The sequence below is a fragment of the Ctenocephalides felis genome, unplaced genomic scaffold (genome assembly GCF_003426905.1).
Source record: "Ctenocephalides felis isolate EL2017-DRISC unplaced genomic scaffold, ASM342690v1 CF-g0.4_SCAFFOLD_01604, whole genome shotgun sequence".
Classification (NCBI taxonomy): Eukaryota; Metazoa; Arthropoda; class Insecta; order Siphonaptera; family Pulicidae; genus Ctenocephalides; species Ctenocephalides felis.
This window is the reverse complement of record NW_020537758.1, coordinates 4,215,498-4,242,816: the sequence shown is the minus strand read 5'-3', so window position 1 is coordinate 4,242,816 and position 27,319 is coordinate 4,215,498. Positions and strand designations below refer to the sequence as shown.

At 30.2% G+C, this 27,319-nt stretch overlaps 9 protein-coding genes across 9 annotated transcripts in view; 5 read left to right on the top strand and 4 right to left on the bottom strand.

Moving 5' to 3' along the window:
* Positions 1-685: 685 nt before the first annotated feature.
* On the bottom strand, positions 686-15,190 carry LOC113372883 (intraflagellar transport protein 52 homolog). Its single transcript, XM_026613221.1, has 11 exons — positions 15,060-15,190; positions 14,390-14,494; positions 13,099-13,229; positions 9,878-9,980; positions 9,701-9,815; positions 9,552-9,643; positions 6,450-6,585; positions 6,241-6,386; positions 5,978-6,122; positions 3,811-3,914; positions 686-1,000 (listed from the first exon to the last, which is right to left on the bottom strand). Exons 3-11 carry the CDS (start codon positions 13,221-13,223, stop codon positions 686-688), a joined length of 1,281 nt encoding a protein of 426 aa, XP_026469006.1. The 5' UTR covers positions 13,224-13,229; positions 14,390-14,494; positions 15,060-15,190.
* On the top strand, positions 13,670-16,633 carry LOC113372359 (aspartate--tRNA ligase, mitochondrial). The gene is made up of 10 exons (XM_026612682.1): positions 13,670-13,739; positions 13,799-13,853; positions 13,995-14,092; positions 14,245-14,520; positions 14,627-15,006; positions 15,063-15,285; positions 15,519-15,818; positions 15,885-16,115; positions 16,177-16,363; positions 16,467-16,633. Exons 1-10 carry the CDS (start codon positions 13,683-13,685, stop codon positions 16,631-16,633), a joined length of 1,974 nt encoding a protein of 657 aa, XP_026468467.1. The 5' UTR covers positions 13,670-13,682.
* Positions 16,634-17,057: 424 nt separating this feature from the next.
* LOC113372680 (small nuclear ribonucleoprotein-associated protein B) lies at positions 17,058-18,028 on the top strand. Its single transcript, XM_026613034.1, has 3 exons — positions 17,058-17,195; positions 17,314-17,680; positions 17,754-18,028. The coding sequence occupies exons 1-3, from the start codon at positions 17,193-17,195 to the stop codon at positions 18,011-18,013; spliced, it is 630 nt and encodes a 209-aa protein (XP_026468819.1). The 5' UTR covers positions 17,058-17,192; the 3' UTR covers positions 18,014-18,028.
* Positions 18,029-18,256: 228 nt separating this feature from the next.
* Positions 18,257-19,308, bottom strand: LOC113372628 (WD repeat-containing protein 82-like). Its single transcript, XM_026612987.1, is given in 2 exon segments — positions 18,257-18,964; positions 18,966-19,308. Coding segments are annotated over 2 exon segments (963 nt in total). The 5' UTR covers positions 19,227-19,308; the 3' UTR covers positions 18,257-18,262.
* A 309-nt stretch (positions 19,309-19,617) lies between these two features.
* On the top strand, positions 19,618-20,513 carry LOC113372882 (2-methoxy-6-polyprenyl-1,4-benzoquinol methylase, mitochondrial). Its single transcript, XM_026613220.1, is given in 2 exon segments — positions 19,618-19,974; positions 19,976-20,513. Coding segments are annotated over 2 exon segments (855 nt in total). The 3' UTR covers positions 20,474-20,513.
* A 21-nt stretch (positions 20,514-20,534) lies between these two features.
* Positions 20,535-21,351, bottom strand: LOC113372881 (gastrula zinc finger protein XlCGF9.1-like). The gene is made up of 2 exons (XM_026613219.1): positions 20,853-21,351; positions 20,535-20,792 (listed from the first exon to the last, which is right to left on the bottom strand). Exons 1-2 carry the CDS (start codon positions 21,186-21,188, stop codon positions 20,535-20,537), a joined length of 594 nt encoding a protein of 197 aa, XP_026469004.1. The 5' UTR covers positions 21,189-21,351.
* LOC113372379 lies at positions 20,980-22,101 on the bottom strand. The gene is made up of 2 exons (XM_026612701.1): positions 21,957-22,101; positions 20,980-21,889 (listed from the first exon to the last, which is right to left on the bottom strand). The coding sequence occupies exons 1-2, from the start codon at positions 22,074-22,076 to the stop codon at positions 21,365-21,367; spliced, it is 645 nt and encodes a 214-aa protein (XP_026468486.1). The 5' UTR covers positions 22,077-22,101; the 3' UTR covers positions 20,980-21,364.
* Positions 22,102-22,856: 755 nt separating this feature from the next.
* LOC113372878 (zinc finger protein 883-like) lies at positions 22,857-24,893 on the top strand. Its single transcript, XM_026613218.1, has 6 exons — positions 22,857-22,993; positions 23,052-23,555; positions 23,615-23,817; positions 23,880-24,243; positions 24,304-24,497; positions 24,686-24,893. The coding sequence occupies exons 1-6, from the start codon at positions 22,868-22,870 to the stop codon at positions 24,891-24,893; spliced, it is 1,599 nt and encodes a 532-aa protein (XP_026469003.1). The 5' UTR covers positions 22,857-22,867.
* Positions 24,894-25,459: 566 nt separating this feature from the next.
* Positions 25,460-27,319, top strand: part of LOC113372877 (probable Rho GTPase-activating protein CG5521) — a 74,513-nt gene continuing 72,653 nt past the window's right edge. Inside the window, 7 exon segments of the mRNA XM_026613217.1 lie at positions 25,460-25,593; positions 25,921-26,049; positions 26,096-26,267; positions 26,333-26,352; positions 26,355-26,525; positions 26,596-26,883; positions 26,954-27,084. Of these exon segments, the coding sequence (XP_026469002.1) occupies positions 25,479-25,593; positions 25,921-26,049; positions 26,096-26,267; positions 26,333-26,352; positions 26,355-26,525; positions 26,596-26,883; positions 26,954-27,084 (1,026 nt within the window). The 5' untranslated portion in view covers positions 25,460-25,478.

Sequence of the window (27,319 nt, the reverse complement as noted above, 5' to 3'; positions counted from 1 at the left end):
ATTTGAACAAATATCAAAAACGTACAAACATTTTGCACGCAATGTTATATGATTTCAAAGTTTGACGACTTTTTTCGTCATGTTTTTGTTCCAAAACTTAAAAATTGGTAAATGCAGTTTTGTAGAGAATTTTATAAGCTTTTTATATATATAATATAAAATGTATGTACTCTAATAAATTTTTGCACATTTTACAATAATGTCGAAAAACCAACAAACATTTTGTTTGCAAGTTATACGATTTCAAAGTTTGACGACATTTTTCGTCATAGAAAGTTAAAAATTGGTAAATGCCATTGCATAGACAATTTTATAAGCTTCTTATCTGTATATAATAACATTCAAGTGTTTTAACAAGTTTTTGCACATTTTAAACTTATGTCGGAAAACGTACAAACATTCCTTTCTCAAAGTTACGACTTTAAAGTTCAACGATTTTTTTCGCAATATTTTGTTCCAAAAGTTGAAAATTGATGCATGCAGTTGTGTAGAGAATTTTATAAGCTTTTTAACTATATAAAATAATCTATATACATATTAACAAATTTTTACGATTTGTAAAAAAATGTACCAGATGAAATTTCAAATTCATGATATTTTTGTTCTACAAGTTAAAAGCAAATTAATACACGAGTATATATTATAAATATATTTATTCTAGTTATTACATCATATATTTCTTTTACTATTTCGATGCTAATTTCTTATAATGTGCAATTTTAAGTCCGATAACATTCAAAATCTCCTTTCCAGATGTCGAAGAATCTTCAGTACAAGCATTTATTATGAGTCCACATTCCCGAATAAAATACTCCAGTTCCTTCTCAACAGAATCCGGCAAAGGATCACTTGGATTACTAGGAACGGATTTATTTTTTGCTGCTGTTATACATTTATTAGTAAGTTGTGCTAATTTTGATTGCTCCGAACTGAAAGCTTCATCCAAATCGAATAATTCTAGGGGAGGATGTTGCAGTTCCATAAATTGGGGCGGAAAAACCTAATAGTAAAAGACACATTTTAGAACTTGTACATTTTGCGGACATTCTTTTGATTTTACTTAAATATCTTCAAAAATTTATTCTACGAAAATATAAACAAATATACGGTTGGAAAGCTGTTTAAATTGTCTATAATGTTGTGTAGTTTTTTATATTAAATCTGATTCTAGATAAATATAATGTCGATTAAAAATACATCTTTGCTTACGCCGTTTTTTTTCAAAGAAGTTCTTTGCAATAACGGCGGGAGCAAAGTTGTGCCTGGAATATATAGAGCGGTCATTTTTTTTTGGTTTTTCTTAAATATCTTCAAAAATTTATTCGACAGAAATAAAACTAAGTATACGGTTGGAAAGCTGTTTAAATTGTCTATAATGTGGTGTAATTTTTATATATTAAATCTCATTCAAGATAAATACAATGTTTATTAAAAATACAACTTTGCTTCCGCCGTTTTTGCATGGCGAGTTCTTTACAATAACGGCGGGAGCAAAGTTGTGCCTGAAATATTAATGATAGCACTCTTCTTTTTATTAATGATACTCTTCTTTTATCTATGAATGATAGATTGCGGACCTTTTTTAGGTTTTTCTTAAATATCTCCAAAAATTTATTCGACATAAATAAAAATATGTAGACGGTTGGAAAGCTATTTAAATCGTCTACCATATGGTGTAATTTTAATATATTAAATCTGATTCAAAATAAATATAATGTCCATTAAAAATACAACTTTGCTTCCGCCGTTTTTGCTAGGCGAGTTCTTCGCAATAACGGCGGGAGCAAAGTTGTGCCTAGAATATTAATGATAGATTGCGGACCTTTTTTAGGTTTTTATTAAATATCTTCAAAAATATGTTCCACGAAAATAAAAACAAATATACGGTTGTAAAACTGTTTAAATTGTCTATAATATGGTGTAATTTTTATATATTAAATCTGATTCTTGATAAATATAATGTCCATGAAAAGTACAACTTTGTTCTTGCCGTTTTTGGTAAAGGAATTCTTTACGATAGCGGCGGGAGCAAAGTTGTGCCTGCAATATATAGACAATGATCGCGGGCATTTTTTGGTTTTTCTCAAATATCTTCAAATATTTATTGGACGGAAATAAAACTAAGTATACGGTTGCAAAGCTGTTTAAATTGTCTATAATGTGCTATAATTTTTATATATTAAATCTTATTCAAGATAAATATAATGTTCATTAAAAATACAACTTTGCTTCCGCCGTTTTTTTCAAAGAAGTTCTTTGCGATAACGGCGGGAACAAAGTTGTACCTGTAATGTATAGATAATGGATATTTTTTTAATTTTTCTTAAATATCTTCGAAAATTTATTCCACAGAAATAAAACTAAGTATACGGTTGGAAAGCTGTTTAAATTGTCTATAATGTGGTGTAATTTTCATATATTAAATTTGATTCTAGATAAATATAATGTCCATTAAAAATACAACTTTGCTTCCGCCGTTTTTGCTAGGCGATTTCTTTGCAATAACGGCGGGAGCAAAGTTGTGCCTGGAATATTAATGATAGATTGCGGACCTTTTTTAGGTTTTTCTTAAATATCTTCAAAAATTTATTCCGGGGAAATAAAACTAAGTATACGGTTGGAAAGCTATTTAAATTGTTTATAATGTGGTGTAACTTTTATATATAAAATCTGATTCTATATAAACATAATGTTTATTAAAAATACAACTTTGCTTCTGCCGTTTTTGCTAGAGAAGTTCTTTGCAATAACGGCGGGATCAAAGTTGTACATGTAATATATATGGATAATGGACATTTTTTATTTATATTGTGGACATTTTTTGTTTTTTCTTGAATATCTTCAAAAATTTACTTAAAACAAGAAATACTAAATATACAGTTGAAATTTTGAACTATTTTGTTTATTTGTTGATTAATATATATAATTATAAATGTATTTGAAATTTAACTAAAACATGCAAGCGCCTTAGTTAAACAACAGATTAACCTTATTGTTACGGACATTTTGCTAGTTTTTCGTAAATATTTAAAAAAAAATTTTCAATACAAGAAAAACTAAATAAACAGTTGAAAAGCTAATAAAATTTTTAACAGTTTTGCATAATTATTAAATAATATATATATATATATAATTGTAAATGCATTTAAAATTTAATTAAAACTCGTTGACGACGCTTTTAGTTAAACAGCAGACTATAGCCTCGTAGATGCGGACATTTTTTTAGTTTTTCTTAAATATTTTTAAAAATTTATTCAACACAAGAAAAACTAAATATACAGTCAAAAAAAAACTCTTTAAATTGTCTATAATGCAATATAATTTTTATTTACGATATTTAATTCAAAATATATCAAAAAAGCCTATTGCAAATTCAATAGTATCGAAAATGTACAGTTTAGATTTATATGGCGGACATTTTTTTAATTTTTCTTAAATATTTTTAATAATTTATTCAACACAAGAAAAACTAAATATACAGTTGAAAAGCTGATGAAATTCTAAACTGATTCTCATAATTGTTAAATAAAATAAATTAAAATAAAATATAAAATATGAAAACTATATACCCAGTTGAAAATCTGTTTAAATTGTCTATAATACCATATAACTCGTATATATTAAATTCATTTTCAAATATATATAATGTCCATTGCATTGAAGTATATTAAGTGTACAACTTTGCTTCGGCCGCTTTCTTTACATAAAACTTCCACCAAAACGGCAGAGGCAAAGTTGTATACCTTACATATATATATATATATATATATATATATATATATATATATATATTAAATCAATTATACTTACTGCTAATTCCAGTGGTGGCAAAGGAATTTCAAACTGTGGTGTTATTATAGACAATTCTTCGTACTTCACATTTAGTTTTTCATAAGCCTTCATTACATCAGGTACTAAAAAAATAATTATATATATATATATATATATATATATATACATATATATGTATGTATATATATATATATATATATAGAATTTTATGATATGAGTGGAACGAATATTAATTGTTTAATATGAACAAAACAGCACTCAGATTTGTTTAACACAACTTTATTTTATGATTACAGACGTTTCGAGACCATGGTGTGTCTCATCTTCAGTGTAATTTCAAAAACAGTTACTTATATACTACACATTCTTTAATAATTTATTTAAATTTCATTTAATTTTTGGTGTACAAAAAACACCAACTATTCCTTGCAATGCTTGACACAGTACTAAAGAAACATACTCCTATAATACTTACAGAAATATTCTAAACAAATTTGAAGTACTTATATAGATGGAGACAGAGAGGGTATCATCATTATAATGTAAACAAAAGGAGTGCTATCGCATACAAAAATCGATAAAAATGAAAAAACAAATTAATTTATTGAAAAGAATAAGATAAATGAAAAAAATTTATAAATTATTAATGATGTTTATATAAGTGTCATGTAAAATATTTGTGTCGGTTCTTAGATTTATGCTATTGTCAGTCCGAACTATTAACATTGATTCTGCCATGCTCCGTTTAAATAAGTCTTTCTCATGGAATAAAATTTGGGGATTGTCAAAATCAAACTTATGGTTGTTGATATTAGCATGATCCACAAGTGTACTTTTAAATTTTTTGTTATCTATTTTTTCACATTGTAATTCATGTTGCCTGAGTCTCTTTTCTAAGTTCTGGCAGGTCTGGCCAATATAAGAGCAATTACAATCCAAACAATTTACTTTATAAACTATATCTTTCTTTTTTGTTAATGGAGTTTCATCTTTAATTTTGGAATATAAAAATTTTAATTGTTTTAATGGAGAAAAAGTAATACGAATATTGTGTTTTTTGAAAAGTCTTTTTGATAATTGGTTAAAATTATTGTCAAGATATGGAAAATTAATGAAAAAAGTTTTTTCAGGAACACTTGTTTTGCCAGGCTCTTCCGGTTTCTTATCAAAAGGTTCAAGTAATTTTGCGACTCTATTTTTAATAATTGGACAAATTAACTTATATGGAAAATTATTGCCAAGTAGGATCGTTTTAACTAATTTTATGTTTGTATCATAAAACAGGGGATCAGATAATAAAATAGCGTGATCTACAAGATTTAGAATGGTAGAAATTTTTATATTGAGAGGAACATGCGAATTAAAATTAATGTATCTCCCGGACCAACTATCTTTTCTGTACCAGTCTGTATTATTATCTTATTCTTTTCAATAAATTAATTTGTTTTTTCATTTTTATCGATTTTGTATGCGATAGCACTCCTTTTGTTTACATTATAATGATACCCTCTCTGTCTCCATCTATATAAGTACTTCAAATTTGTTTAGAATATTTCTGTAAGTGTTATACGAGTATGTTTCTTTAGTACTGTGTCAAGCATTGCAAGGAATAGTTGGTGTTTTTTGTATACCAAAAATTAAATGAAATTTAAATAAATTATTAAAGAATGTGTAGTATATAAGTAACTGTTTTTGAAATTACACTGAAGATGAGACACACCATGGTCTCGAAACGTCTGTAATCATAAAATAAAGTTGTGTTAAACAAATCTGAGTGCTGTTTTGTTCATATTAAACAATTAATATATATATATATATATATATATATATATTATAGAATTTTGTTATATGAGTGGAACGAATATTAAATGTTAAATATGAACAAAGCAACACTCGTCAATGCAACAATTGTCACTTGTCAATGCAAGGAGTAGTTGGTGTTTTTATATTCAAAAGTTAAATATAGTTTAAATAAAATATTAAATAATGTATAGTAATAAGTAACTGTTTATTGAAATTACACTGAAAATGAGGCACACCATGGTCTTGAAACGTTTGTAATAATAAAATAAAGTTGTTAAAAAATCTGAGTGTTGTTTTGTTCATATATAACATTTAATATATATATATATATATATATATATATAATATATATATATATATATACATAATTTATATTATATACCTAAGTCGGTATTTATGGAATACAATTCCATATTAAACAGTTGTCTAAAATCACTTGGGACTTCTGTTTCGATAGAATCGATCAGGCACAATCTTGGTTTATCAGCTAATTTAACCAGATCACCAGCCAAGTAATAATCTATTATCTAGAAACAATTATTTACTTTACATATATATATATATATATATATATATATACGTGTATATATATATATATATATATATATATATATATATATATATATATATATATATATATCTTACATCTGGTTCATGTATATCATTCCTATTAAGTTCCATATCATCGGTCGTTATCAAAGTCATCAGAGTTTGCCAAATGCACCAATTATCATCCTGATCGATATACTGGTCACATATGAAATATCCTGAACCCAAAACCAACAGCTTTCCTAACAATATATATTTATAATTAATATTATTATAAAACTCTAAATTATTTTATTATCACCGACCTCTATTTTGGTTTTTGTAATAAGCTGCCACAGGCCTTTGCATAGGGTAACAAACTGTTCCCGAAGACAATAAAACAATTGAAGGCTCGACTACGTTTAATGTGGCCCCATAAGGGTAGACAAAATGCAGTTTATCCTGTAAATAAATAATAATAATAATGTTAGTAATAAGTGCCATGATAATAGATATATGATAATGGTTTTATAAATAAGATATGTGATATATTTTTTTATATATTGAGAAAATAAACATTTCATGTATATATAAATCCTATAAGGTTTTTATATATGTAAAATAAAATGTATGTGCTTAAAGAAGTTTTTGCAGAATTTGTGATGTCAAAAAATGCACAAACATTTCGTTTGCAGTGTTACACAATTTTAAAGTTTGGCGAATTTTTTCGTCATGTTTTTGTTCCACAAGTTCAAAATTGTTAAATGCAGTTATGTAGAGAATTTAATAAACTTTTTTTCAATATAAAATAAAATGTATGTGCCTAAACAAGTTTTTGCACCATTTAAACAAATGTGAAAAAATGTATAACCATTTTCATTTTTGTTCGCAATTTTATACGATTTTAAAGTTTGACGATTTTTTTCATGTATTTGTTCCAAAAGTTGAAAATCTTTAAATGCAGTTATGTAGAAAATTTCTTAAGCTTTTCATATGTGTAAAATAAAATTTATGTGCTTAAACAAGTTTTCGCACAATTTAAACAAATGTGAGAAAATGTACAAGCATTCTCATTTTTGCTTGCAATTTTATACGATTTTAAAGTTTGACGATTTTTTTCGTCATGTATTTGTTCCAAAAGTTGAAGTTAGGTAAATGCACTTGTATAGAGAATTTTATAAGCTTTTCATATATGTAAAACAAAATGTATGTGCTTGAACAAGTTTTTGCACAATTTAAATAAATATCAAAAAACGCGCTCGCAAATCAATTCTTATCGATTAAGCTGATTATTTACGCCTTTCACATAACTTGCCTCAAAGCAAAGTGCCACTTACACCTAGTTCATTTTATATTCAACATTATATATATATATATATATATATATATATATATATAAAGCGAGAGATATTTCTTCAGATGGTGAAATAATATAATAAAATTGTTTCTTGGGCATCCATCCAGTAATTAACTAGTTGGTTTGGTATTTAGCCTTGAGGCAAGTTACATGAACTTCCCGATATATGTAAATAATCGACTTAATAAAAAAAAAAGTATAAATAATATACTTCATCAATCCTACTTAAAAAAACGATAATAATTTTAGCAAACTTTGACGATTTTTTAAAATTAAACTACTTGTCGTAAGGCCATAATATTACAGTAAGTTCTATAAGACCATGATGTATATCGCCAAAAAAAGTTCCATAAAAATCGGCTTAAATTTTTTTTTCAACAGTTAATTACAAGAAAACGGCTCGGTAGATTTTCACCTAAAATTAATTAGTATCATTCCCAACTAATATCTTTCAAACAGTTTTTAATTTTTTAAAATCGGTTCGGTAGGATGAGCTTAAATGTCGACGAAAATTTAACACTTTTTTTCAACAGTTAATTACAAGAAAACGACTCGGTAGATTTTCACCTAAAATTAATCAGTATCATTCCCACCTAATATCTTTCGAACAGTTTTTAATTTTTTAAAATCGGTTCGGTAGGATGAGCTTAAATGTCGACGAAAATTTAACACTTTTTTTCAACAGTTAATTACAAGAAAACGGCTCGGTAGATTTTCACCTAAAATTAATCAGTATCATTCCCAACTAATATCTTTCGAACAGTTTTTGATTTTTTAAAATCGGTTCGGTAGGATAAGCTTAAATGTGGACGAAAAGTTTAACACTTTTTTTCAAATTACAAAGAAACGGCTTGGCAGATCGTTGCACAAAACTGACAAACGATAGTCCTCACCGAAATACATCAAATGGCTTTTAAATTTCTAAAATCGGTTCAGGCGTTTTTGAGAAAACGTCGATCAAAAGTCTAATTTTGACAAATGCCAAAAAGACCATACTGATTTTTGCAAACTTTGACGAATTTTTAAAGCTGAACCAGTTGTCGTAGGGCCGTAATATTTTAGTATGATCTAGAAGACTATGGTATCTATCGTCAAAAAATAATCATAAAAATCGTCAAAATTTTTTTTTAAAAACTTTATTACAAGAAAACGGCCCGGCCGATCTCTACCAAAAACTAATCAGCACGATTCCCAACCAATATCTTTCGAACGGTTTTTGAATTTTCAAAATCGATTCAGAATTGCGGGCTAAAACGTAGACGAAAAATTTTTCACTTTTCTGACATTTATAAAGAAACGGCTTGGCCGATCGTCGCACAAAACTGACAAACAATAGTTCTCGTCGAGATACATCGAATGGCTTTTAAATTTTTGAAATCGGTCCAGCGGTTTTCGAGAAAACGTCGATTTACGGCAAAAAATCTGTTCACATACACGCACACACACACATACACACACACACACACACACACACATACTTTTTCCAAATTTGGTCTCATTCGATTCAGAATGGCTTGAAACGTCGAGAAAACATAAAATTAGCAATTCGGATTTTTTGATGAAAACATAAACTTCTCCTTCGGGAAGTTAAAAAACAGTTTTAAATTTACAATTTTTTTTAAATTTTCATAACTCGACGTTTTATCAATTTTTTATTTCATATTTATTTTTTTCGTGCAACTTTGTGTGTTTTTGTGTTATTTTTCAAAGTTTATTTGTATGGTGAGTTTCTTTGCATTTGTTTATTTTATGGTTGTTTTTCATATACATTGTTTTACTAATTTTTGTCTGTTAATTATGTATTTTTTATATTGTTTTAATTTGTAACCCTGAATTATTTAATTGTAGCACTGAAGATGGGTCAAATCAAGACCCGAAACGTATGTTCTCTATAAATAAAAACATTTTAAAACTGTTTTTTAATTACTGGATGGATGCCCAAGAAACAATTTGAATTTATATATATATATATATATATATATATATATATATATATATATATATGTTTACATACAGAACCAGAATCTCCTTGACCACTTTTCGATTTATTTTTTCCATTATAAATCAAAGCTTGTTGAGTTATAATTCTGTTTGTAATTCCTTGAGAGACTCGGGCTTCTTTGGGATGATAATATTTATAATAATGTGTACGTACAACGCAATCTGAAATAAATCAATACTAAATAATTAATTATAAACCGTTATAATGATTTCTTTCACCATTGTTTATCATTATTCCGAATTCTTCTAACAAAAAGTTAATATTTGTATCGAACTTGCTCTCGCCGCCTTCGCCTAATAAGACAACGACTGAACCACCATTGTTGATATAAATCTGGAATTGGTTAATAAATTAATACACAAAATTACTTATTATTTAGTGATTGTGATATTTACTTTTATGTGTTCAATTTCTTTTTCAGAAAATTTCTCTCGTGGACCTCCTAAGATAAATATTTTTGCTCCTGATAAACTTCTCTCGTTTATTTCGTCCTTGTTACTGAGGGAATAAATTTCATATATTAATTCGAGTATATTAACAAATTTGTAGAATGTTGTTCTGCGACCAATCACAATGCTCGAAAATGACGTATGTTATTAATTAATATTGTTCGTTCGGTTTTTTTCGTTTCCTTTCGCCCCTTTCGCATAGGTTATAAATAGGAGTGCGCGAAGGAATTCTTGGCAGTCGTCGGCCGCGGCCGGCGCCAGCGTCACCCAGGGCGGCGCTGAAAGCCCCCGGGGCACCAGGCCGGCAGCTCCCATCGGAGCTGGAGTGGTCGGGAGCCCCGGGGCATCCGCCGGAGACTCCCGGCAGCGGAGATTCCGTGCCTCGGAGTCTCCGAGCCACGGGAACTCCGTGCCTCGGAGACTTCGTGCTACGGGGACTCCGTGCCTCGGAGACTTCGTGCTACGGAGACTCCGTGCCTCGGAGACTTCGTGTCACAGAGACTCCCGAGCCACGAGGACTCCGTGCCTCGGAGACTCTGAGCCACGGAGATTCCGTGCCTCGGAGTCTTCGGGTCACGGAGACTCCCGAGCACGGAGACCTTCGGGCCACAGAGACTTCCGGTCACTGGAGACTCTAATCATAATCTGAACTTTAAAATCCAACTAAAATTACTTCCTTGCAGTCCGAAGTCTCAGTGGCCAGGTTACCTGGGAACCCCGTCGGCCGGAGTATCCGTGCCCGGGAGTCTCCGGTGGCTCAGAGTCTCCGAGGCACGGAGTCCCCGTGGCTCGGAGTCTCCGTGGCTCGGAGTCTCCGTGGCACGAAGTCCCCGTGGCACGGAGTCCCCGTAGCACGAAGTCTCCGAGGCACGGGTTCTCCGAGACACAGAGTCCCCGTGGCTCGGAGTCTCCGAGGCACGGAATCCCCGTGGCACGGAGTCTCCGAGGCACGGTGTCCCCGTGGCTCAGAGTCTCCGAGGCACGGAATCTCCGTGGCACGGTGTCCCCGTGGCTCGGAGTCTCCGTGGCCGGGAGCCTCCGGCGGATGCCCCGGGGCTCCCGACCACTCCAGCTCCGATGGGAGCCGCCGGTCTGGTGCCCCGGGGGCTTTCAGCGCCGCCCTAGGTGACGCTGGCGCCGGCCGCGGCCGACGACTGCCAAGAATTCCTTCGCGCACTCCTATTTATAACCTATGCGAAAGGGGCGAAAGGAAACGAAAGGAAACGAACGAACAATATTAACTAATAACATACGTCATTTTCGAGCATTGTGATTGGTCGCAGAACAACAATCATCTAAAATTATTTATTCAATAATAAAAGAACATCGCATTACCTATCTCAAGTATAAGGGATAAATGAACTTTTGGTGGTAACATTTTTATATAAACAGTTTTAAAGTATATAGAGTTGCTATAGGTCGTTATTATGTTAGACAATATTGTAGAACGTTTAATTCTTAACAAATTTCCCGAAAACAGCATTCGTTTTCATTAAATGGTCTAAAAGTTATTAAAGATATAAAATAATTAGATCAATATTTTGCCTAAAGAAACGCTAACGATAATTTTCAACTTCCCGTAGGACAAGTTATAGTAATCGCAAAAAAAACAAAGTGAAATTTTTTATATATCTTTACGTTTCAAAACCTTATGAACATTTTGGCATACCTTAGAAAAAATGGCTGTATGTATGTGTGTGTGTATGTATGTGCGGATACAAATTTTCGTCGACGATTTAGGGAACACGGATCAACCGATTTGAATAATTCAAAAAACATTCAATTCGTATTGATAAAGAGACGTGCTGATTAGTTTTTGGCGAAGGCTGGTCTAGCCGTTCCGAAGATACGGGGCAAAAAGTGCCGAAAACGGTAACTCAGTTTTTAAGAGAACGGATCGTCCGATTCGAATAATTCAAAAAACATTTGTATTAACTGAGTGAAGAACTGTTCAAATTTTTGGAAAGGCAGGTGCAAGGAATTCGGAGATATGGCGGAAATAGTAAAAAAATGAGCCATTTGGCGGTCAAAAATAAACATTAGGCATATGCACATCAAATAATTAGATATTTTATAGAGATTTTAACAATAAATATAAATTTTGTTTACATTCCTATGGGTTCCGTACCAATGTTTAGACGGCGAAGCGGCGCTTACGCGCTTCGATATTTCAACTTTATGCAGTTAAAGCAGTACGATTGTTTTGAAAAAAGTACAGAATTTCCAAAATATTTCAAAATAAATGATTTAAGATAGAATGATTTAAGATGATTTTATATGATTCGAAATTCTATTAAAAGTTTCAAATCATTGATCAACTTTTATTGATTATTATATTGATTATTTTTAACTACTCTAATTTTGAATTGCGGTACGGGAAGTTCCAGCAATTTGCCTTAAGTCACGATGCCTTAATTGCCTTAAGACAGAATTCCACTATTTTATTATGCTTTATGGAAGAAAAAATAGAAAAAACTAGTATGCATACTAGGCACGATGCCATGCACCATGGTGTATGGCATCGTGCCTTAAGGTAAATTGCTGGAACTTCCCGTAGTACCGTAATGAAATATTCGAGAAATTTTAAATGTTTTCAAATATATTATTACAAATACTGTAACTTTCATTATTTTTGCATCTTGTTAAATCTGAGCAAATCAAATGTAAATCATAAATCATAAATCAATTTATCTCTATAACATTAACAACAATCGTCATTTCATTTCGAATTCAATTAAAAAAAAAATAGTTGCCTAATTTACACAAAATTGAAAAAGTGCTTTATAGTCACAGTCTAAACGCATTTGCAAATAATTTTGTGCGACATGTTCACTTATACTGTGCTTAGCTTGGCGGCATTTTCACATTTTTCAATAGTTTTCACAAAATTGGAAAAGTGCTCCAGTAGAAAAACAGTCTAAACGCACTTGGGTAAACATTTGTACCAGAGTGGCGCTTAGACTGTACTTAGGTGGGGTGATTTTTTGAATTAATGTATACCATTGGAAAGCAAATTTTATTAACTATACAAAACCCTAATTCAATCGTTAACAATTCTTACAAAAATATTGTGTGAAAAATATTTTCTCAAAAAAGTGCACTTTCTTTACATGTGTTAAACACAAATATATTTATGCATATATAAAATTCTTATGTTAATTACTTACATTGATATTTTCCAATTAAATTTCAACTTTTTGTGCAATATTTTCATGTTTTCAGTAACTTTAAACAGTTCATTTTTAGAAACATTGAAAACTATCAAGTTATTCCTTTCTTCCTGATTATTCATAAAATCCTGCAAAAACATAATTAACCAATTAAACACATATCACTATATATATAAATATATTTTTTACCATCGTAGGTGCCATTATTTATTTATATTAAACCAATTTTCTTTTGTTTTTAATAATTCGTAAAGAAATTAAATTAAATGTTTTTTTGTTTACTTTTGGGGTTGCCATGGAGGAAACAGAAATGTAAAAATTGACAGTTGACAGGATAAAGAACTTTTAAAAACTTGTATTTGTTTTAATTAAATATATATTTATATTATATTATTATTTATATTATATTTGTCTTTGGCAAAATATAAACATTTTTGTCAATAAAATAAAAATATTTATATTTTAATTTGACAACAAACTTAACCCCAAAAAATGTGTCCTGACATAATGTAAATATTTGGTTTTAACATAATAAAAACTTTAATAATTTATTAAAGTACACAATATATAAATACTTTAATATGTTGAGACATCTGGGCAAGTCTAATTCATACAACAAATATCTAAAACTAATTTTGGTAATATTGTGTAAATATATTTGTAAATATAGGTTAATAACTTTATTTGAAACTTGTAGGATAATCAAATAAAAAGTAACAAACAGGATAAATGGATTTTTGTAGTCTGTCGAGGTATTTGTATATATATAATCTGAATAAATAATTGTGAATATAAATAATACTATTGTTTTCATATAAAGTATATACCTAACCTTAAATAATTGCTTGTTTTTATTTCATGATTTTCTTATTAATTGCTATATATTTTTCAAGGTGTACACAATCAAAAATGGTTACAACAAAATAAAAGTGCTCCTGAAGCATCTTTAACCAAATTTGATAGAGAGATTACAGATAGTAGATGCTCAAAAGTAAGTTTAAAGATTATATTGACATAAAGACTTCAGAATTATTGAATTCAAACGTCAAGTAATGAGGTACCATCAAAAAGATTACAAAGAAACCTCTATAAAGGCTTTTAGAATAATGATATTCCATTTCTTATAATTCCTTTCCTCCTCAGTTCACAACTCGATCCCACACTTGTGGAGAACTAGGAGTCCAAAATGTAGGACAAAATGTCACCTTATACGGATGGTTAGAGTTTCAAAGAATGAATAAATTTTTTACACTACGAGATGCTTATGGTATAACACAAATAATCGTACCTGAAGCTGTACAGCATAAGTTTTTAACTTTAGATAATATTCCTTTTGAAAGTATTTTGAGAATTACTGGTGTAGTAGCTCGGAGACCTGAGGCAATGGTGAATCCTAAACAGAAAACCGGGGAAATAGAAGTAAGGAAGATTATAATAATATATATAAATATATGCATATATATATATATATATATATATATATATATATATATATATATATATACATATATCATTTACAATGCAGGTTGTTATGGAGTCTTTAGAAGTCATTAATGAAGTTAAAGAAAAACTACCATTTGACATTCGTAGTTTTAACAAAGCCAAAGAACATATAAGAATGAAGCACAGATATTTAGATTTACGCTTCCCTGAAATGCAGCATAATTTAAGGCTGCGTTCACAAATGTTAATGAACATGAGAAAATATCTTATTGACACACAAGCATTTGTTGAAGTTGAGACTCCTACATTATTTAGAAGAACACCAGGAGGTGCTCAAGAATTTATAGTTCCAACAAGAAACCCAGGAGAATTTTATTCACTTGTTCAAAGTCCACAACAATTCAAACAAATGCTTATGGCTGGTGGAGTTGATAGATACTTTCAATTTGCAAGATGCTACAGGTGAATAAACACAAAGTTTTATATTATATATTTATATAAAAAGATTTTCTTACCAGAGATGAAGGATCTAGACCGGATCGCCAACCGGAGTTCACACAACTGGATATTGAGTTATCATATCCAAAACAAGATTCTATTCTTACACTTGTTGAAGAATTGCTTTATAATTCTTGGCCAATGGATAAAGATGGGATTGAAATTCCTTTTCCAAGAATGTCATACACAGAAGCTATGCATAGGTTTGGAAGTGATAAACCTGATATAAGATTTGGATTAGAAGTATGTAACATAATATATAGTAATCCTGTTTAATTCTTAATAAAACTTTTCAATAATACTTTAAATTCAACTTTACAACTGAAGTTTTTCACTACTGTCCGCGCCATTTTTATAATTCTACTACAACCAACTTCATACTTGTTGTTTGTTTGCACCGACGACCGTTACATTCAAATTCAAAAATCTTATTATATATACATTTTTATACACTTATAACTTTATTTCCATTCCAGCTATCCAATATTACCAGTTTAGTATCAATAAATAGCACAAATGTACATGATTTTGCTTGCTATATGATAAAAATACCAACTCCTCAAGCCAGTCTTACAAAATCAATAAAAACTACTTTAAATGAACTTGCTAAAAAGTATCCAGATGTAAAATTTATTCAAACTATCATATCTCCAGATTGGAGTACTTCAAAATTATCAAATATATTCGGTGAAGATGTTTTAAAAAGGATTCAATTTGAACAGAATTTGGGTATTGATGATGTTGTATTTATTGCCTATGGGGATAAAACAAGAACAGTAAGTGCTGTAATATATATACATATATAAAGGACATCATATGTTTTATGATTTGTGTTTTTTCAGCAAACACTATTAGGTAAAGTTCGAGTTTTGTACAAAGAACTTTTAGAAGCTAATAAAATCAGCATACCTGCACGTACAAAAAGTAAATTCAACTTTTTATGGATAACTGATTTCCCTTTATTCACACTGGAAACTGATGAAGAAACTTCTACTTCATTATCTTCTACACATCATCCGTTCACTGCACCACATCCTGAAGACTTCCATAAATTAGAAACAGAACCCTTAAATGTACTAATAATTTTTTCACACCATTAATATACATAAATATATCAATCCTTTTATTATTTAGGTTAGAAGTCAAGCGTATGATTTAGTACTGAATGGTGCAGAAGTTGCAGGAGGTTCAATTCGTATTCATGATCCAATTTTGCAAAAAAGGATACTGGAAGACTTTTTAAAAATTGATCATTCGCATTTGGAGCATTTGTTAAGTGCCTTGGCAAGTGGGTGTCCTCCTCACGGGGGCATAGCCCTAGGTAATAAATAGAAATATATATATATATTTATATATATATATATAAATATATATATATATATATATGGTTTACATTTATTTATGTATTTTTGTTCTCTCTTTAGGTATTGATCGTTTGATTTCAATTATTTGTGAAACAACAACCATTCGTGATGTAATAGCTTTTCCCAAGACTGTCGATGGTAGAGATCCACTTTCTGGTGCTCCTGTAGAATTAAATAAAGATGAGAAAGCCTTGTACCATATACAAAGTATTATGGAAGAGAAATGATATAAAATATAAGAATTTTTAATAGTAAATTGTGTATTATTTGTATTTTTATCAAAGAAGGCTTTAATTTTTATAGATCAGATCTGATTTTTTTTAAATGTTATATATACTAAAAATTAATATATGCTTATTTTATTATATCCATTTAAACTTATTTTAATTATTTACATAATTTGGTAAACTTATACTAAATACTTATTTGGTTACAAAAATACTATATAATTTTGATTAATCATTTAATTTAAGTTGCATTTAAGCATATAATTACAATTATAAACTTCTTATTTATTATTCAAATTTAAAAATACAAAAATTAAATGGTTTATTTTTCATTTTTCAATCAATTTCAAATTTAGCGCGTTTTTATATGTGACATGTTTGTCGCAAACTTCTGTGTAGTCCGCCATTTCTATATAAAGTAACAATCAGTAAAAATTCGTCAAATATTTTATTAATTATGTGGTGTTTAATGTGACTTAGTGGTTTTAAAATAGCATAAATACATTAATAATCATATAGACAATATTTACCTGATAATAGATTTTACAAGTCGCACAAGATGGTAAGTTAAATTCTTATTAAAGTGGTTGCCGCTAACCTAAAACACTTCATGAAAATATATCAATCATGTACAAAAACATGCTTTTTATGTATATATTTATCATTTTCTATTATTTTAGACGATCGGTAAAAACAATAAGATGCTCCAGCATCTTAACTACCGCGTAAGAATAATCCTGCAAGACTCTAGAACGTTTATAGGCACGTTCAAAGCCTTTGACAAACACATGAATCTAATTTTGGGAGATTGTGAAGAATTCAGAAAAATTAGACCGAAAACTAATAAACAAGTGGAAAAAGAGGAGAAAAGAACACTGGGCTTCGTTTTGTTACGAGGTGAAAACATAGTTTCATTGACAATTGAAGGACCACCACCTCCAGAGGAAGGTTTACCGAGGGTACCAATTCCTGGGGGTGCTCCTGGACCTGGAATGGGACGTGCTGCAGGGAGAGGAATGCCTGCAAATATTAGCGGGGTACCAGCAGGTAAGGAAATAATAATAATTCACAACAAAGTTTTAAATTTCTTACATGTTTTTATCTAATTTTTTTCCCCCAGGGCTTCAAGGTCCAGTTCGAGGCATTGGCGGTCCTTCCCAGCAACATATGACCCCAGCAGGCAGAAGTCAAGTATCTGCTCCACCTCAATTGCGTGCGATGCCCCCAGGCGGTCCAATGATGGGAGGACCTCCTCCAGGAATGATGGGTATGCCCCCGAATATGATGATGGGCAGAGGAGGACCTCCGCCAATGGGTGTTATGAGAGGGCCACCACCGGGCATGATGCGTGGACCACCACCAAGAGGAGGTGGATTTTAAATATTAATTTGCTGCTGGATGATTGATTTGTTTTAATATAATTTGGATATTTTTGTATTGTGTTTTACACAAGAATAATTTTGTACTAATTTTTAAGATCTTAGATTAGAATATATCATTTAAATAAAACTTGATGGTATTTTAATTGTACATTTATTAACTTATACTTAAATAGAACATTTTAAATTATAAAAATTAGTAAATCTTATATAAAAATATCTTAAAATAAGAAATATATCTGGTTTATGTCTATGTGGTTCCTTCATCATAAGTCGGCAGCCAAAATGCCATATTAGTACAAGCTGAAGCCAACATCATGAATTTTGGATTAAACTTTACGCATTGAATAGGTGCAGGGTGATCTCCGTTCAATACACAAACTTTATATCCTGTATCAGCATTCCAAACATGTACCCGTCCATCAGTCGAACCACTAAATATAAACTGTGAATCTGGGCTATATGAAGCCTCTATTGGAATCCCTTTATTATTCAAGTGTCCAGTAAAAGTTTGCAAAGGTGTACCATGGAAAGCATCAATTAAACGAATCATGGATCCATTCGTACTGATCAGAATAGTTTTTCCATCCCTGGAGAATTTGAGACCAGTCCAATCACACTCACGTTCATGGTTTAACTTGAAAGTTACAAAAGGACCTTTGTCAAAGGATCGAAGATCATATAGTTTTATGCTTTCTGAGTTTACACCTGCAGCAAATACTAATCCTTCAGGGTCAAATGCTGCAACAGGCCTACCGGATAGATGCATCAAACCTTGACAGTTGGGTGATCGTAAATCCCATAGCCTGAGTGTTTTATCCAAAGAGCCTGACAGAAAAGTGTCTTCTATAGGTGACAAGCATAAAGACACGACTTTTTTGGTGTGTCCTGGAAAGTAACGAATGTACTTGTTGTCGTGCAAGGATAGATAACGTATCGTATCATCAACTTTTGGTGGAACTGTGTATGGCGGTGTTCTTGGCGTGAGTGAAATGAATTAAGTCTACTCCATATTTTTTGCTATTAACAGTACGCATTTGAGTTCCCTTCTCGCAATCGTATATAACGATTTGATCATCTTCACTGCAAGATATTAGCGTTTCACCATTAGACGAAAAGTCTATACTGTTGATTTTATCGGTGTTCTCTCTGAAAACTTTAGCTACTTTGAAGCTCCTAACTACCGGGTCAATCAGCTTCATAATGATAGTCATTAATGAACTTTAACTTTGTAATTATATAAAAATATTCTTAAAATATCTTTAGATAATTTTATGGTTAAGTTTCGTTGTTTGTTTGACAACCGACGATTTTGGCTCTCTTGGAAAATTGATGAATTAAAGATGGAAACATAAGGGTCGTGCACACTATAGATTTTTGTAAGGTATAAATATTATATTAAAATTAAGCTTTATACATATTTTTATGCAAAAAAACGAATTAATACAATAGTAAATCTATATAATTGCCAATATTTAACTTTTTTATACTATAATTCTCAGGTAATTCTAATACTAATATTATGGTGACAAAAATAAACATGAGCGCTTATCCTAGTGCTCTCACGAAATGTTTTGAAATATAAATATATATAATAATTTAAAAATGTTTATTAAACAACTATTAAAGCCTTTATTTCCCAAATTCATCAACCACAAAATCCTATCTCCAATCTCGACCTCCTCTACAAGTTTCGCAGAGACTCATTTTGGTTACCAAACAGTCGACGAAAATGAAAAGGCTCAAAAAGTCTACACAGTATTCGAGCAAGTAGCAAATTCTTACGATTTAATGAACGATGCAATGTCTTTAGGAATACACCGTTTGTGGAAAGATAAATTTGTAGAAAAACTAGGACCTATGCATGGTACTAACCTATTGGACGTTGCTGGAGGAACAGGTGACATATCATTCAGAGTGTTAAAATATTTATTAAACACTGAGAATTGTATGAATAAAAATAGCCAATACTGTTTGTGATATAAACCAGCACATGTTAGATGTTGGTAAGAAACGGTTTGAGGAATTGAATATAAAACAAGATTCTGTTACCCTTGATTGGGTTTGTGGAGACGCAGAGAAATTGTGCTTTGAAGACAATACTTTCTCGGCTTATACTATAGCATTTGGTATCAGGAATGTAACACATATAGATAAAGCTTTGAAAGAAGCTTATCGAGTGCTGAAACCAGGTGGTAGATTTATGTGTCTAGAATTTAGCCACTTGGATAACAAAGTGTTGCAACAAATTTATGACAAGTACTCATTTGAGGTTATACCTCCTATGGGACAAATTCTTGCAGGACAGTGGCAACCATATCAATACTTGGTTGAAAGTATACGTAAATTTCCACCACAAGAAGAGTTTAAAGATATGATACGAGCAGCAGGTTTTTTAGAAGTTACTTTTGAAAATTTAACACTAGGCGTGTGCAGTATTCATTCAGGTTTCAAATTATAATAAATATAATATATATATTGTTACTTAAATTTATTTATAAATACACAAATCCTTTATGAAATTATTTCTTTATTATCTCCATTTTCAAATGATGACTTTTAGCCATGTGTACTTTAAGTTTGTATTGTATATAGAATCCTTTATTGCACAATGAGCATTTAAATGGTGTCTCGCCTGTGTGTGCCATTTGATGATACCTCAAGCCTTCCCTCAAAGCAAATCTTTTATCACACATATCACAAGCATATCTCCTCTCACCAGAATGAGTAAACGAGTGGGTCCTGAGGTGGGTTTGTTGGCTGAAGGATTTTAGACACACCTGTAAAAGGTAAAACATTAATAATGTACCCTTGAGACAAATGTTGTTGTTGTTTATTACTTTGCATTGATAAGGTCGTTCCCCTGTGTGTGTCCTTTCATGTATTTTAAGTCCTATTTGTTGTGAGAACCGTTTGGGACAATGTGGACAAATATAAGGCTTTTCACCGGTATGTATTCGTTCATGATTTTCTAAACCAGCTTTGTGATGAAAGGCACGACCACAATGCCTGCACAAATGTTCTCTAACGTTATTGTGTATTTTCATGTGCATGTTTAAAGCTGCAGTTGAACTTAACATTTTATTGCAAATAGTGCATGTTTGGGGCTTTGGTTTAGAGAACCTCGGTTTGACACTGTTTAAGGTTCCAATGTTATGTTCTATTACCATATGCATTGATAATTCATTTCTACGTAAATTTGTGAAGTCACAAAGCTTACAATTGTATTCTTTAATATTCTTGGCATGGAATATATCTAAGTGTTCTTTTAAAGTACTAGATCGTGAAAATTTCTTACCACACAAGTGACAAGCGTGTGGTTTGATACCCTGGTGGATTAGAGCGTGACGTTTCATGTTACCGGCATGAGAGAACACTTTATGACAAATTTTACACTCAGTACTACTTTCTTGTTTGGAAACTTTTTTCCTAGCCGTCTTAGTACTTTTTTTCTACCAGATTTTTGTTTTTTAATAGGCAGTAAATCTGGAATTTGTGGTTTTTCTGTTACTTTTTGCTCAGGCTCAGGTTCAGGTTGAGGTTCAGGTTCATATTGTACTAAACTGTCATCAGCTTCGATTTCTTCTATTGTATCACTATAAGCGTATATAATTTCAAATTGTTCTGATACTGTTTTTTCTGCTAGTTCTTCTTCCTTTACACTAATTGCTACTTCATCTTTGACTGTTGGACTTACTACAATTATTTCTTCGTCTTTAACAGTTTCAGGTTCAAATTCTACACTGTCTACACCTATATCATAATTTCTAAGAAAAACATCAGAGGTTTCACATAGCTGTTTGAATTCATAAGAGCTATTGAGTTTTTGCATACAACTTGTACATATATTGTCAGGCAAACCATCATCTTTGGAAATCTATAGAAAAAACATGATTAATAAACAAATAAAACACTTACAGTACTGATACAATTGCAAGACTAACTTTAATAACAGTACAAGCCATTATTGTATTACATATAGTGTCTGATGAATCGTGAATTGGTAGTAAATCATTTGTTATTTGTAAACATAAACGACAAATCTTTGAATATATTTCTTTCATTATTCACTTTTTCTTTCTAAACATATAATTCAATTCAAACAAATGAAATGTCAATGAAAATTGAATTGAAAGGTGCTTCACTGTTGACGCAATATTTAATATCGATACTGTCGACGAGAGTATCGATAATTTGTACAAAATTTAAAAAATGGCGGAAAAAATTAAAAAAAAAATATTTGGAGATATTATACGTGCAATAAACTATATTATAAGTTTTATATTAATTTTATACATATGGTATAGATATAAGTATAGAAAATATGTTTTAAGAATACCCCTATTTACATTACTAACTTTAATTTAATTTCTATAACAAACGATTGTATAATATATCTATTCATATAATATATTTATTTTGTAGAAAATGCATATAAACATTGATATAGCAACTGATTTTCTGTATATTTAAGTATATATTTGTAAATAAACAAATTTTTACTTGAAAATTTTAAATACATGTGTAAATCTATGTTAAAGTTAATTTATAAATCTATTTATATATATATATATATATATATATATATATATATTTATTTATAATGTATATTTAAAGTTATTATATTAATAATTTTGTGTATAAGTAAATATGATTAACATGTATCTTTTATCATTTTGGTTTATTATTTTAAGTTTCCCGCGTTTCCCAGTATACTATTTTGAATATGTGCACCTGGCAACACTTAAATATTTGTATACATATTTTGACATTTCATCACAAATTTGACATTTCTGTATTATTGTTAAACATTTAATTTTATTATCTACTAAGATCGCATAAAATCTAAATAAAAATGCATACAAGCAATGCGAATAACGAAATTTGTCGATTATGTTTAAAAATAATAGAAAATACAATACCAATATTTTCAAAAGACTCAAAAATATGCGATGCAATTATGCGTTGCACTTTAGTTCAGGTATTTTTATAATAAATATTTAAAAATATATATATTACATGTGTATATTATTATTTAGGTTTCGGAGCACGATGAGTATCCACAAGTGATTTGTCCCGAGTGTGATAAACGTTTACAAGATGCTTTTGAATTCAAATTAATGTGTGAAAAGTCTGATGAGATACTGAGAACCAAAAAAGCAACTAATGAGTCTTTATTATCTTTAATAAAAGAAGAACAAAGTGCATTTGATGCTGAAATATATGCTAAATCTGAGCCTGAAGATATTTGCTATGATGACAATGATGATGAACAGTTGAATGATTCAGTTCGGAGCGATAATGTACAATATAAAAGGAAAGTTAGAAGCAGATCGGGAAAAGGGAGTTATAAAAAGAAAACTAAACACAAATGTGGCTATTGCAGTGTAGAGACCAAGACAACAGAGGATTTAAATAAGCATAAACTGACACATTTGCCCCCGTATATATGTAGATTTTGTAAAAAAGAATTTTCCTCTATAAACTTCTTAATAAATCATGAAAAAACACATGCAAGTGATGATCCAGAATTACAATGCAAGGTAGTAATTGTTATACAATACTACTTTTCTTGTTTATTTTGCACTTTTATTTTTTGCAGATTTGTAATAAAAAGTTTGTAACACGTGCAAGATTGTCTGTACACATGGATATACATACTGGTGCTAATATTGTTGAATGTGATATTTGTTTTAAGAAAATTTCAAACAAGAATTTAAAACGTCATATGTTAATTCATTCTGGAGATAAACCCTATCCTTGCACAATATGTGACAGTGCTTTCACACGTTCAGCATTTTTAATGTAAGGCAGAATATATCAATAAATAATTACACAAATTGTAATACACTATTTTCATCTTCTAGGGTTCATATGGACAAACACCGTGACCCCAACGATCCCCATAAATGTCCTTTATGTAATTACACTACCCCAAAAATTAACAGTTTGTGGAAACACAAAGCTTTATGCAATCCGTTGTCTAAAAAATTAAAACATGGTTCACCAGGAAACGGTACAAAAAAGACAAGTACTCAAAAACTACAACAATTTCTTTGCAACTACTGTGGCAAAGTGTTTTCAACAAAAACTGGTTTATCAGTTCATGAATTAATGCATACTGATGAAAAGCCACATATTTGCAAAATTTGTAATAAAGGATTCAGATTGAAAATTGCTTTGATTAGACATGAGAGAATACATTCAGGCGAAAAGCCTTATCAATGCAAGGTAGTAAATACATACTTCAAATCCATTCCACAAGTTTATTATAACTTTTTTTTTGTTTAGGTTTGTCAAAAGAGTTTTAACCAAGATACACATCTGAGAAAGCACATGGTGCTTCATACTGGGATCAAGAAGTTTTCTTGTAATTTGTGTAATAAGGCTTTCGCACATAAAGATGCTCTTCAGTATCACACAATGACACACACTGGCGAAAAGCCATATTTATGTTCTATTTGTAATAAAGGCTTCTATATTAGGTATAGATTAAAAGTACATTTGTCTAAGACTCATAGTATATCTATTGAAACTGCACAAATAAATAAAAAGAAATGAAAAGGAAAAGTTGTTTTAATAATAAATGATAAGTAGATATATTACTTAAAAGATAAGACTTATTTCATTACAAAAAGATAAAGTTCTTATGAATATATTTTTTTTGTATTAGATTTTACTGGAAATCCGGCTCGAAGGACCAATGTTTTTTTGTATTTGATTTTACTGGATATCAAATCCGGCTCGAAGGACCAATGCTTTCTGTATTAGATTTTACTGGATGTCGAATCCGGCTCGAAGGACCAATGTTTACAGTATTAGATTTTACTGAATGTCAAATCCGGCTCGTCTGGACCAATGTTTTTTTGGTGTTTGATTAATTGAATTTGGAAGAACCAATTTGTTGTAAAATACTTTGATTATAACTTTATGTTTATTTTATATTAATTACAAGTTATATTTGTATTTACAATATATTTATGTTTAATAGGACAGTAATTATAATTTATTTATGTGATTGAAATATTAGAAAGTAAATTTTGTTTCATAAAATTTATTTGAATTTAATGTCCTTTTGTATTAATTTTCATATGTTACCCTCTCTTTTTATATTCCCTATGGTTTTCAATTCTGACAGCTGAACTGTCAAACTGACAGCTATGCAGTATATTTTGACAGCTGTGAATTAGGTGAAGAGATTAAAATTTTGCCAAAACATCAATCGTATTCAACAATTCTATAAATGGTATTTAATATTCACATAATAAAATTCATTCCGAATAACCACATAATTAAAATAAACACGTCCTCGTCAGAAATGATAATACCTAAAATGGCATCTGCTAATTGTAATATAAACATGTCAAGAATAACAGTAAATAAATATTTTGTCTAATAATTTATTCATAACTAAATATATAATTAAATGTCGATAGTGATAAAAAGTTCGAACAAAAATATACAAAATGCAGAACATGTTTGCTAAAAAATCACACCAGGATGTTAAAAAATCTATTAGTAAAATACAGGATATTAAAAAGGACTCTGTGACGAGGTTGAAACATTTAAAAATCATCTTGGGTGAGAAAAATAACTATTTTATAATTTATATCAATATATAATTATATATATTTTAATTTCTGGTAACTAAATGTCTATATAAATATTATTTGAGCATTCATTTAGTTATAGAAATTATATTTAAATTCAATTGCACAATTCCATATAAGTTATTTTTCATATTAACATAATATAGAAAATATTATGGTAATCTTTTTGTTTGGTTATTGAAATTAACATCATTGTGTTACATTATTTACATATAATATTTATAAATCTATGTATATATATATATATATATATATATATATATATATATGCATATATATGTATATATATCCTTTACAGAACATGTAGATATTGACGAAGCAAAATCTCTATTCGAAGCTAATTACAGTCATGTCTATTACATCCTTTACGACAGTTTTGTTCAAGCAGAAACAAATCTACGTCAAAGAGGTTAGTATTATAAATCAAGTAATTTAAGTCAGTTATATTAAATTTGTAATGTTTAAATTTTTAGTTCAAAAAGCGCACAAAGAAGAACTAGAAAATGCACTATGGTTAATGCGCAGAGTGATTTGTTTTTTACCAGAATTATTGTCAAGGGGATGGCAAGCTCATTCCCTTGGCAGACTTTTGAGTAAAGTATTGCATCCTGCTAACAACCAGAAATTATGGAGCGAAGGAGTCAGGTAATAATAGATAGATAATAGATAATTAGGTTGTAATGATATGCTGATTGTTTGTAATTTTTTAGGTTATTTTTATTATGGTATCAGCGTTAGGTGATAATGCTCCAGCTATGGTGCATAGTATGTACGCTAGTTTAGTACCAGGTTTAGGCTCAGCAATAATTGGTGACACCAAAAACATCAACGCATCTCCTGAGCTTGAATTTAATCCTACAGAGTTGTTACACCATCCTAACTTTACACTGCAGAAAAACAGTGGTTAGTAATAATATATATTTAACAATATATATTTAACAATGGTTATACTCCTAATTTGTAATTATTGCAGGTGCTTCAGTCTTCCACGATACTGCATCGTCTCCTGTCCATTCCCTGGATATTTTACCATTAATTCCATGCACCGGCCAAGAACGAGCTCAACACCAACCTCATGTTTTTCTGGATCTAGTTTTGGATTGTATGGTTCAAGCGTCAGCTTGTCTTGTGTGGAGGGAAAAATGTGCACAAAAACATGCTAACGGTTTCAGTTTCCTCCTGGACAGGTTCAGGAAGATTTATTTGCCTATCATATGTCCGGATTATGATAAAAGGCATTCATTGTATGAACCTGTACTGGGTAAGATTGAATTTGAAACATTGTAATAGATATTTTACTTGTTTGCTATAATTTTTTGGTTTGTTTGTAGATTTACCAGAAATCCGGCAAGTTAACAAAAAAGATGAACAATTATCCTTGTGCAGAGTGGTTTTGATCAAGTGGATTGTTTCTTATACGCATGATATGAAGAAGATTGATAAACCTCCAGTTCAACCACAGGTAACTTTTAAGTAATTTTTATTGTTGATGCATTCAATTCTTACTTTATTAGTGTTTATCAGCCTAAACTTGACATACCTATTTTATTTGACCATAATGATAGAATCATGATAGATATAGGTGAAATTGATTCTAGTACTGTGCAACTTGCAATAGCAAGTTTAAAGAACTCTTTATACGTGATCGCTCATCTGCTCTATCTGATGCACTTGCATTTTTATTTAATCTATCATTG

Excerpts from the sequence above, each read along its gene's own strand:
- LOC113372883 (XM_026613221.1), bottom strand. The coding sequence starts at position 13,223 with ATGAATAATCAGGAAGAAAGGAATAACTTGATAGTTTTCAATGTTTCT. Across the intron at positions 6,387-6,449 it reads TTACAAAAACCAAAATAGAG|GAAAGCTGTTGGTTTTGGGT; the intron begins GTCGGTGATAAT and ends ATATATTGTTAG. Across the intron at positions 6,123-6,240 it reads ATGATATACATGAACCAGAT|ATAATAGATTATTACTTGGC; the intron begins GTAAGATATATA and ends AATTGTTTCTAG.
- LOC113372379 (XM_026612701.1), bottom strand. The coding sequence starts at position 22,076 with ATGAAAGAAATATATTCAAAGATTTGTCGTTTATGTTTACAAATAACA. Across the intron at positions 21,890-21,956 it reads TGGCTTGTACTGTTATTAAA|ATTTCCAAAGATGATGGTTT; the intron begins GTTAGTCTTGCA and ends TTTTTTCTATAG.
- LOC113372680 (XM_026613034.1), top strand. Across the intron at positions 17,681-17,753 it reads TATTAGCGGGGTACCAGCAG|GGCTTCAAGGTCCAGTTCGA; the intron begins GTAAGGAAATAA and ends TTTTTCCCCCAG.
- LOC113372878 (XM_026613218.1), top strand. The coding sequence starts at position 22,868 with ATGCATACAAGCAATGCGAATAACGAAATTTGTCGATTATGTTTAAAA. Across the intron at positions 22,994-23,051 it reads TGCGTTGCACTTTAGTTCAG|GTTTCGGAGCACGATGAGTA; the intron begins GTATTTTTATAA and ends ATTATTATTTAG. Across the intron at positions 24,244-24,303 it reads AAAAGCCTTATCAATGCAAG|GTTTGTCAAAAGAGTTTTAA; the intron begins GTAGTAAATACA and ends TTTTTTGTTTAG.
- LOC113372359 (XM_026612682.1), top strand. The coding sequence starts at position 13,683 with ATGTTGAGACATCTGGGCAAGTCTAATTCATACAACAAATATCTAAAA. Across the intron at positions 15,286-15,518 it reads ATATAAGATTTGGATTAGAA|CTATCCAATATTACCAGTTT; the intron begins GTATGTAACATA and ends TTTCCATTCCAG. Across the intron at positions 16,116-16,176 it reads TAGAAACAGAACCCTTAAAT|GTTAGAAGTCAAGCGTATGA; the intron begins GTACTAATAATT and ends TTTATTATTTAG.
- LOC113372881 (XM_026613219.1), bottom strand. The coding sequence starts at position 21,188 with ATGCATATGGTAATAGAACATAACATTGGAACCTTAAACAGTGTCAAA. Across the intron at positions 20,793-20,852 it reads AACGACCTTATCAATGCAAA|GTGTGTCTAAAATCCTTCAG; the intron begins GTAATAAACAAC and ends TACCTTTTACAG.